This window comes from Buteo buteo, chromosome 1, assembly GCF_964188355.1.
Source record: "Buteo buteo chromosome 1, bButBut1.hap1.1, whole genome shotgun sequence".
In the NCBI taxonomy this organism is placed as follows: domain Eukaryota; kingdom Metazoa; phylum Chordata; class Aves; order Accipitriformes; family Accipitridae; genus Buteo; species Buteo buteo.
The window spans coordinates 11,713,604-11,724,672 of NC_134171.1; the positions used below are offsets into that span (position 1 = coordinate 11,713,604).

The window sequence follows — 11,069 nt, forward strand, 5'->3', positions numbered from 1 at the left end:
TTAGAAGAGTAGAGCAAGCCCGTCTCTGGTGGGGAGGGGGCGGTGAGAAGGAGAGAGAAAGAAAAATTTACCTGCAGAACTGGCTGTGCATACTGAGCAGAGGAAGATGCCTTTTGGTAATGCTAAACAAGGCAGTTAAGCTTCATTGCAAATCAAGACTGAGAGGACTACAGATCTCCTCGCCCTTCCTTAGTTTCTGGTCTACAGCATACTGTAGACCTTAGCTTCCTAATTCTCTATGGAAATTAAAACTAAAAGATGTTCTGCAACACCCAGCGCAGGCTCAAAATCTTTTTTTTTTTTTTTTTTCCATCTAGACCTGAGCACCTCCAGAAACGTTCAATGCTTTGTGAAGTTGAGTGGTATTGTAAAGTATGTGCATGACAACACCCTCAACTGGCATGAATAAGCTTCATTAATTAACTTAATAGCAAATGTAGCAGTGTAACTATGTTCTGGTTTATACCTTTAAAATGCGGCTTATAGTTTAATAGCTTTAGAAGTTTATTATTGCAATAGCTTTAATGTTTATTGTTGTTTTTTTCTCCTCTACTATTTTCTTGATACTAAGAAAAAAAATCAAAGTAAAGATTTATTTCATTTGTTTGTCTTGGAGGTGACAATTTAATACGTTTATCTATATGTAACATATTCCTTTCTTAAAGTGAGCACCATTTTGTTTAGGAAACCAAAGGTAAGCTAACAATTGTAGGTATCATTAAACTCATGTTTATTCACAGATAAATGCTGTAGTCTATCAAAACATTTTGGCACAAAACTGACTAAAAAATAACTGAAAATTTAGCATCCCTCCCACCCCCCACAGAGATATCTGGTCCTTATGTTGCAGCTGAAATGAGAGTCTGAAGCATCAAGTTTTTGTAGTGGCACGGCAGAGGAGGGAGGCATGTGGAGGCAGACAGGAAGACAGTAAAACTGGAAAGATTCCATGGACATCTTTTTTTTTTTTTTTTTTTTTCTGAAATACTGTATTTACACAAAATTGGAGAGAGTACAAATACTTTACTAAGAAGACAAAACCATTATAGTACATTCAATTTAAACACAGGCAGAACTATAGATGCAAAACATGGAGGCCTAAGGTACTTACATGGGGAAAAAAAAGCATCAGAAAGGCCTCAGAGATTAAAAGCAGGAGATAGGAGAACATTGTATTCGTTATGCAGCATCACCTTTCCTTGACTTCAATGGGATTGCAATAAGATGCTCTCCTTCCTCATTGTGGATGGTGGGAAAAACCTTCTCTATGTGCTGACTGCTCAACACTGATTTTACAAAACGGTTAAGCATGTACATAATTTTCAGCTTGGGAATAGAGCTGTTAACTTCAAAGGAAAATATATTTGTGCCTAATCACATGCTTACATGCTTAGTTTGACCAGGAATAGCCTTCTCAATGCTTAATAGGGTCAAGTCCATCGTTACATAAAAAATAAGTGTTCTTTACTTCTTCTTTCTTTTTTTTTCTTAAAATATACTTTAGAATTGCTTTAATTTTCCCCTACGTACTTGATTAGAAAATAGTAGCTCATTGAATGCCATAGAATATTTTGATTCATGTCTTATATAATCAAAGGAATATTGTTCAAAAATAATTCCCACATTTTTCCAAAGCCTGTTTAGATTTAAAAATAAATAAAAGAGAAAAATACATATAATAATAAAGCAGCTTCGTGTTTCTGGGCATTTGGCAGCAGGTCTGTTATAATATCCCTCCGACATCTCTTGGTATCAGTTAAAATCACCAGATTAATTGATCATTATAAAAGAAAAGATTGTACAATATTATTACAATCCACGAAATATAGCCAATGCATGAAATATTTTACACATTATATATCCCTTAAAAAGAATTAATATACTTTAGCCTGTTCTTGAAAAACAGATAGCTTCTGAAGTAATATATCTTAAACACAGTGGTATCTGTCACTTCTACTTTCTAACTGATTTTTTTTTTCTGAATAAAAGCTTGTTTGAATAGGACAACTAGCTCAGTGATGGAACTACAGTGCTATTTAACTAAATTCCATATATGTCTTCATTACTGTTGCTGCAATTATTGTAATCACATACCACTGAAGTGCTAAATATTAGTAACTCAGATATGTGGACTTTGGTTATGCTTGATAGAATACTGGCATATCAAATATATGTACCACTTCCTAAAGGCTATGTTACAATCATGATGCCTAGTAATAAATAATAATAACAACAATCTCAGATTCAAAGTGCTGACTCACTCGAGGCACCAATACGATAAATCAATCAATTAAAAGACTTATTTGTAATGTTCAAAACTAACAGAGCAGATCCTGGGCTGCCCAGTTACATGCGCAGCGCAGAGGACTCTGAACCTCTCCTTCCAACCTGGGGATTCCTGTGGTCCCAGAAGACACTGGAGTATCACATCTGATGTGGAACGCTCTGAGACATACCAAGTTTTCAGACATGAAACATTAAAAAATTAGGCTTCTCTAAAGCCTCCAAAGGCTCTTTTAAAACCCCTCAAGCCTACTCCATCCACTCAGGCACAAGGCTTTGCCATAGATTGTACTCGGCTGCAGACCAGGGAAGAGCCTTTCAGGAAAGTCCATGACGAAAAGCATCGCATTAATGCAGCTTTCACACCCTGGAGACACTGTCACCACTGTCGGCATGAGAGGGAGAAGGCAGCTTTCCAGCAGCAGCAAACACCTGTCTCACTCGAAGGGGAATGCTTTTCATGTTGTTAGTTTGTTCTGTGCAAGCAGTAATCGTTTTCGGTGTCGAGAGAGCTGTTGTACCCCGATGACGGATACAGGTCCCTCTTAAGTATCCTGTTGACGATGTTGATCAGAACTTTTTTGTACTGTTGACGTAAAAGTGAGTAAACAAATGGATCTGATGCAGCCTTACTGTAGGTGAGGCACTTGCTTATAATTCCCCAGTAGTAATTTATGGTAACAAAAGGAAGGAGCTCTATCAACCTGTTAAACATTAAAGAGAGACGGAAACACTTGAGTGTTATATTCACACTGAGCCCAGTGCTCAACTCGTGCTTCATGAAACATTAAAGTAACACTTATTTTCTTACAGTACACAGTCCCTGCAGGAGAAGGGCCCTGTCCTTACTTCTTGGATACAATAAAGGCTACTGGGAGACAAGAATTATTCCCTCTATGAAAAGAGACAAAAACTGTGTTTTCAACATTAATGCTCCCATGCATCAGAGATAAGAAATTGCTGCAGTTTATTGCTCACTTTCTGAATTTAGAGAGTTGTGCTGGTAAGTGGTCAAAATCTTGGTGACACAATTAACTACCCCTCTCCCATGGCAAGCTTGAGATAGACACATGTGGCTTGGGGCATCCAGGCTCACTCAACTCTAGTCTAGTGACACTTGAGACATTTGGGCATAACCCTCTTGGCATCAGGCTGCCGCTCCTGGAAGTTGTGGGTCTCCTCTGAGTCCCCTGTCATATCTGCCAAGCTATGTAGAGGTTTTGGATACTGTGAAGCATCTGAAATGATACCACAAACCTGGTCTAGATCACCAAATCCAGCCCCTCAGATACAGAAGAGTGAACCTGCATTACACTACTGCTGTGAATTGTCACATATGCAAAGAGGATTCATGTTAGACCATTGCAGTATGAAGAACAACACGGCGGTATCTCAGAGTGATTTGGGTGGCCCCTGCCATCCCATAGTATGCTTAGGAGCACAACTGCATCTACTTACCTGTGAAAGTTTCTGCATGCACTTGGCTGACCGCTAGTTTGGCCAAAGAAAACAAGGAGACAACAGTTTTATCATCATTATATGACCAGTCAGCTCTCTCCAGACCTGTGTCTCCTAGTCTGTGCTTCACGGATGATTAGTGGCCTCAGCACCTCAGCTGAGATGGGGGTATTAATCATGGTGGGAGAAACTGCAGCTAAGTTAAACCATTTTTCCACAGAAGTGAGAGCAAACCTTCAGAGTGTTCCAGCAAATGTCTGGCATAGAGCTCATCTGCAGTGGGCAAACTCTCCAGGAAGGTGGAAAGAACAGGGTGAGAAGTTTTATTATCTGTACATCTTTTGTGAAACCTTTTGCAGGAGCAAGAATATACTATTTTGCTGTATTTGTTCCAGAAGAAAAAAAAAGTACCATGAGATAAAACAGCCCTTTTCTGTACCCTAAAACATCACTGTTTGAAGATGTAAGATCAGAAGCTTTCTCAAAGCTTGAAGAACCTTCTGGCCTCCTTCCAAAGTGCAGAGCTCCCAACTTGCAGGGTGTTGACTTTTGAAGCTTTTCTGATCCCTTCTCATAGAAAAGCTGACTTACCACCACTAGGACTGAACATTGCAACAAGTGGTTGAACTCTGACAGGAAAATTTCTCATTTGTATGCATAAAAGTGAAACCATTCCTATGACAAGTGCATTTAAAAACCAGATGACTTCTGTCTGAAGCTGCTTGGAAAAAATTCCGGTGAATTCAAAACAGAGAGAACAGGAAGACACAAAATGTGAGAAATAAATAAATGTACGATAAATGACACTTGCTGCATGGTTGCTTAGGTTTATACCATCCTGTATATCGTCCTAAGACAAGAAACATACATTTGATATTTACACAATTGATGTTTTTATAAAGACCCTAAATAAAAAGAATAAGGTATCTTTCTGTCATGAAAACAGATGTATTACTATGTGTTCCCTTTAATGTATTATGGGCCCAAACATAATTGCACTGAAGCCAACAGAAGAAAAATTACACAGATTTTAATAAGATAAAAGGCCTGGCCAAATCAAGTCAGCCTTAGAAATATTCATCTGAGTGCATCTTAGTATCATTTTCTTGTTTTCAGTGCTTTTACAAAAAAGATGAAATTCATCTGTTGGCTCTTAGTGAACAGATGAATATATTGGTAATGATCATAATCTCATTCATATTTCTGAAATGAGGACCACATACTGAGCTCACAACGCAACCTGAGTCACCAGGCCAAAGAGCGAGAAAACAGGGAGGCTATCTTTCACATTGCCTCCATGGAGATTCCTTCAGTGCCACCCCCTTTAAAACCGGAATGGGGGAAGAGCGGAGAAACGGGCATAGCAGCAAGTCCTCCAACCTCACCTCCACCAACACCTCTTATCTAGTGCTGCCTGGACACTGTCTTGCCCTTGGGGCAAAGAGCCTTTGAGGATGTCCTCCCCAAATGCTTCCTATTTTTCTGTCACTGAACCAACTCAGTCCTTGTGACTGAGACAGAAGCTGCACCTTGACACACGCGTTTACATAAACCAACCCTCAGTCTTCTCTCTGGTGACACATGAGGTACCAGTTTGTCACACACAGGAAATGCACCATCTCGCATTTGCCAAATGCAAGGTCTGAAGAAGGAAGTCTCTTTTATTTTAGAAGTTTATGAGAAATATCTCCACCCTGAAAAATGTGGCAATGCTGGAATTTGCTGAGCTTGGTAATGTTCAGATGGAAAGATGGCAAAATCCACTTTGCTCAATATAATTATATCATGATTATGGCAAAAGGGAATAGAAAATGACTCAGAATGTACTGAACAGTGATCAATTAACCTTTTAACTCTGTGATGTAATGTTAATATTTGTAATAATCCTTTCAACTGCAAAAAAAAAATAATGCAGTTATCCAGGCAATCAGTCAGGAATCCCCTTCAACATAGAAATGGGAACTGAAATAAATGTCATGCTAAAGGTAAAAAACATTGTCATTTCTGTGCACTGGCCTAAACTTATCCCCCTACCCATGTAAGAAAAGGGCAATGACAATGATCATAAATGGCCTCTATATATGTGACTGTGCAAGATCAGCGTACTAAAGCTGGCCAGTTTCTGTGAGTGGTGCGGCTGTGGACCCCAGAAGCTTAGTAGCAACCTTGAGGAAGCCCTCACCAGGGTGGTTTAGCAGACTAGTGCACCTTCCTCAGCACAAGTCAGTACTCTTCAAGGGTGTCTTGAACACACTGTGAAGTGGGAAATATTTTAAAAAAATCACTTGTGAAAGATGTAGCCCATTTTAGTTTAGAGATTAAAGGCTAAATCCCGAGGTGCTGCAATTCAGTATAGTTACATTGGCTTCCAGCTCACTGATTTATGCAAGATTTAAAAATAATAACCATATGTTGTATAAAGACTATACAAGTACGGAACGAGAATGATGCATGACTACTTAAAAAGGTGCAAACCACCAGGGTGGGTGCCAATATCTCTGGCCAGTTGAGGAGCATGGTGTTTCCTACACATTTTAAAAGTCTAATTATTGGTTTTCCTGGGAGATAACTCTTACACCTCATCACAAGGCCGTGCTGCACCATTAGCAATATATTTACAGACATTAATGTTTCCAGACACAAAGCTTATCAGACAAATTATCAGCCTAGATAAATTTAAATTATGTCACCTCGGCTTCCAATAGCAGCAAACTTGGCCTTACGCCTTTAAAAAAAAAAAACCTAATCAGGAAAAGCTGTCTGCTTTCCTCTCTACTGCTCGGGTTGTGCTAATAAGGAAGGGTGGCGAGTCTTTTAAACTGCTTTCATCTCCCACTGGCATGTAATTAATTCCTGGTACTTGTCCTAAAAGCCTCTTGCTCTTGGCAGAGGTGCCCAGACCTGGCTGCAATGAGGAAAGGAGAGCCAGAGGCTGTCCAGGCTTTGCCCAGTGGGCTTGGTGTGCGGGCAGGGTCGGTGTGAGTGTGTGTGTGTGTGTGTGTGTGTGCTCTGCCCCTCAGAACCAGCTCTGGGTCTCCTGGGTCAGGTTATGACACCCCAAAATTAGCTGCAGTCTGTGGGTTGTTGTCGTCCCCCCCCTCTCCCAGGGCACCTGGGCATCAGAGGGCATACCGGTCCCGGCAAGTCCCCCACCCCAGCAGGAGATACTAACCTGGTGATAATGTAAGGACCAAAACAGATCACGAATGACCCTATAAAAATACTGATTTTCTTGGTAGCCCGCTGCCTCCTCCGTTTCTGCTCATTAAGACAGCGCTGCTTCACACTGCAAAGGGAAAAGAGCAGTCGGTGGGTGAAGGCAAGAAGCAGGGAGGCAAGATGTGAGCCCAGGGGAGAGGGGAAGGACTCGCTCTTGGCCCCAGAGCCCCTGCCCCGGGGGAGGGGAGGGCAGGGCAGCCCCCAGGGGAGGGGAGGGGAGGGCAGCCCCGGCCCCGCTGAGCCTGGGGACATCGCACTCGCCAAAGCAGCAGCTCCCTGGTAAAGGCAGCTCGGGCAAGTGGGAGCACCCGGTGAGCGGGACTAGCATTCAGACAAAGCAGGCTAGGAATGCACAAGCCACCGTCTCGTGGCACTATAAGCAGCGTCTGAAACTAGAGGCAGAAGCGTTTGCCCTGTGGCCGGGGCAGGCAGGGGTGTGGGAAAGGGAGCTGGGGAGGCAAGACACCCTCTCCGCCCCGGGCACCTACCGCAAGCACCCCGGGGCTGTGAATACGAACACGCACGCGTTACCTGGGGTGGATATCCACCAGCAAAACCAGAGTCTGCATGGTAATAATGTCTATCCGCTTGCAGTGGAATCGGGCAACTTTCAACACCTTTAAATAGGTGAAACACAAGATCACCAGCGACAGCATGAAACTGGTGGAGTGAAAGACGATGGTGAACACTGTAAACCTTCTCCGCTCCGTCTCTTCCTTCAGGTGTAAGGTGCAAGAGGCATAAACGTTGCTGTAATCTACCCACGAGTAAAACAAGGATACCAAGGGGAACGTGAGGGAGTGGAGCCACGAGTAGCCCATCAATATCACAGCGTCCTTATACCGCATCTTGCTGGTGTAGCTTAAGGGGAACACCACGGCAATCCATTTGTCGATGCTGAGCGCTGCCATGCTCAGCATCGTGTTGGAAGTCAGGAAAGTTTCCAGGAAACCCACCGCCTTGCAGACGCAGCCTCCGAGGGGTTGCTGGTTCCTCAGGATCCCCAGCAGGGTGAAAGGCATGTTCAGGACGGTGAGGAGCAGGTTGCAAAAGGATAAGTTCACCAGGAAAACCCCGGCGACCTGCTTGCGGATCTCCGTACTGTAGACGAAGCATAGCAGCACCAGGAGGTTGGAGAGCAGGGAGACGACCAGCACCAGCACCAGGAGCAACGCCAGCAGCACGCCTGCCAAGTCCATCTCTCAGCGGGTCGCCTGGAGCGGGCGAGGGCAGGAGGAAGGGGGCATCCGAGCCGGCACCGCAGCCTCGCCTGCCGCCGCCCGCGGCCGCCCGCGCATGTTGCCGGCGGCGCGGGCCGGGGGAGCGGGGAGAAGAGCCGGGGGCAGCGGGGTGTAGGGAGAGGGGCAGGGGGCGGGGAGCGGAGCCGAGGCTGCAGAGAGATGGAGCGAGGGGTGCGGGCCGGGCGGCCGGCGGCGGCGGAGGGGAGGGGACCCGCGGGGGGGAGAGAGGGGCCGGGGTTCCCTGGCAGCGGTGCCGGGCAGCGGGGGGGAGCGAGGTCCGGGAGGAGTGGGGCCGCAGCCGAGGGTAGGGGACCCGGGGCACCCCGCCACCGGAGCCGGAGGTAGCGGGGCCGGGGCGCCCGGGGACTGGAGCCGGGGCTAGCGGAGCCGGGGGTAGCCGGGAGCTGGGGGGAGCGGGGAGCGGGGCTGGGGGTAGCGGGGACCTAGGCGTAGCGGGGAGCCGGGGGTAATGGGGAGCCGGGGATAGGGGTAGTGGGGAGCTGGGGGTAGCGGGGAGCCGGGGGTAATGGGGAACCGGGGGTAGGGGTAGTGGGGAGCTGGGGGTAGCGGGGAGCCGGGGGTAGCGGGCAGCGGGGCCGGCAGTAGCGGGGAGCTGGGCGTAGCCGCGAGCCGGGGGTAGCGGGGAGCCGGGGGTAGTGGGGAGCCGGGGGTAATGGGGAGCCGGGGGTAGGGGTAGTGGGGAGCTGGGGGTAGCGGGGAGCCGGGGATAGCGGGCAGCGGGGCCGGGAGTAGGGGGGAGCCGGGGGTAGCGGGGAGCCGGGGGTAGCGGAGAGCAGGGCTGAGGGTAGCGGGGAGCCGGGGGTAGCGGTGAGTGGGGCCGGGGGTAGCGGGGAGTGGGGAGCCGGGGGTAGCGGGGAGCCGGGGCTGAGGGTAGCGGGGAGCCGGGGGTAGAGGGGAGCGGGGAGTAGTAGGGAGCGGGGCTTAGCGGGGAGCCGGGGATAGCGGGGAGTGGGGACCCAGGGGTAGCGGGGAGCGGGGAGCCGGGGGTAGAGGGGAGCCGGGAGTAGCAGGGAGCCGGGGGTAGCGGGTAGCGGGGCTGAGGGTAGCGGGAACCGGGGGGAGCGGGGAGCCGGGGCAGCCGAGCCGGAGTCGGGGGCGCGGCGCTCGCTGCGCGCTGTCCGCGGTGCTGAAGCGGGCGCTGCCCCGACGGCCGCCCGCCCGCCCGCCCGCCCTCGATGCCGCGCTGCCCCCGCGCCGGCGCCCTCTGGGTGGCCCGCCGCGGCTCCCCCCTCCGCCGGGCGCACGGCCTGCTTCAGGCACTGAGCATCTTCCCCCGGTGCCCAGCCCCTGAAATACTCCAGCCGCCGAGCCTCCCGCCGCGACTCATGCGCAGACGAGCGGCTGCGAGGCAGCGGCTCAGCCAGGGATCGCGGAGTCGGTCTGATCCGCTCCCCGACCGCAGGCTACGGCGACGGGCAGCCCAACTTTCCGCTAATGCGTAGCTCTGGAAGGATCAGAACCTGGCGACGAGCTGCTAGTAGTTTAATACCCGCGCTGCGCACCCTCTGCGCCCGGCGTTCCCGGAACCTGTCGAAAAGCCGGCGTCTGTGCCCCTTGGAAGGATTCCATCCCCTCCATCTGAGGGATCACCTGCCGTTTTCCCCCCTTTTATTTCGTAGTGCCTAGAGGAGCTGTGGTTGCCCTCTGAGTATTCACACCATCCCCATCGGCCAGCTACGAGGGGTGTTTCTCAGTTAGAGACTTCCCTTTGGCCACTTGGACTCACACTTTTAAAGCCCCAGCTGGCTGAACAAGTGCTCACATTAGGGTGGTGCTGGCACATTCTGTGGAAAACTAAAGTCTCTCTCTTGCCATTTTCCATTTACACTGTTAACACAACCTTTCGATGGTAAGAAAGGTTCTTTCAGTTATTGCACTGTGGCAAAAGCTGAAAAGACACACATGAAAGAGGCCAGAAATTCTCCCTCTGCACCTGTCAGGAAAGTGGGTCACATGGCTAATTCCCAAAGATGCCATAAATCTTTATCTTAGATTTAAAATATATATAAGGAAAAAAGAGGGAGTAAGTTACAGTGCACCAAAACACTGGTACTGAAAAAAGCTGCCATTTCTAATCACTGTCACATTTTACAGTTGATCACCAGAATTGACATGAAGAAAAAGGAGAAGAAAAGGTAGCTTTCCCACTATCCAAAATGACTATTAATATCCTAAGGAAATGTTGTATTGTATATGTTGTCCCTACAATGTAGCCTTGTCACGCAAGTGTGACCACTGTGTGAATAACTGCACGTAAAACTGCTCAAAAGAGCCTGAAGGCAATGTTGGGTTTTTGTTTTTTTTTTTTCCAACGGCAGTTACAAGTTTTGGATCAGGCCCTAATTGAAAAGCTTGCTATGGTAAGTTATACGTTTTAAGGAAAGAGCAAAGCAACAAGACATGAGATGTGTTATTTGGAAGAGAACCAGTATTGTATTATTCCTCAGGATGGAAAGAAAATGAATGTTTTCTTTGATCAGAAAGCTGTCATTTCCAAAGTTAAAAAAGAGCAGATACTTTTGACAGTGCTTATGCTTGACAAACAAAAATCCAATATATATCTGTGTAAGCATTTGAGAAAAAAAATCTATAAAAGCATGACAATACCAGTTCCCTCAGAGTTCAGTTGTGTTTCTATCATCAGGGAACCAACACTGCAGAGCCAAACACTGCACAGAGGGTTGGGAAAAACTGAATCATCGTGGGAGAAGCTGGCTGTGTCCATGCAGAGCAGAGGTTCTGCAATTACTCCCTCTCTCACAGCAGCAATTCTTAAGGTTCCTACTAGTCAGAACCCATCTATGACCTACCTTTCATTTAATAATACCACAAGGTTATGGAGCTTTT

The 11,069-nt window shown here is 47.5% G+C and overlaps 1 protein-coding gene across 1 annotated transcript; it reads right to left on the bottom strand.

Moving 5' to 3' along the window:
* Positions 1-2,749: 2,749 nt before the first annotated feature.
* GPR78 (G protein-coupled receptor 78) lies at positions 2,750-8,159 on the bottom strand. Its single transcript, XM_075040791.1, has 3 exons — positions 7,492-8,159; positions 6,914-7,027; positions 2,750-2,987 (listed from the first exon to the last, which is right to left on the bottom strand). The coding sequence occupies exons 1-3, from the start codon at positions 8,157-8,159 to the stop codon at positions 2,750-2,752; spliced, it is 1,020 nt and encodes a 339-aa protein (XP_074896892.1).
* Positions 8,160-11,069: the final 2,910 nt, after the last annotated feature.

What these genes read in the sequence shown, in the direction of transcription:
- GPR78 (XM_075040791.1), bottom strand. Translation starts at nt 8,159, where the DNA reads ATGGACTTGGCAGGCGTGCTGCTGGCGTTGCTCCTGGTGCTGGTGCTG. An exon ending in CTGGTGGATATCCACCCCAG is followed by an intron (nt 7,028 to 7,491) that starts GTAACGCGTGCG and finishes TTCCCTTTGCAG; the next exon opens with TGTGAAGCAGCGCTGTCTTA. An exon ending in GGTCCTTACATTATCACCAG is followed by an intron (nt 2,988 to 6,913) that starts GTTAGTATCTCC and finishes AATGTTTAACAG; the next exon opens with GTTGATAGAGCTCCTTCCTT.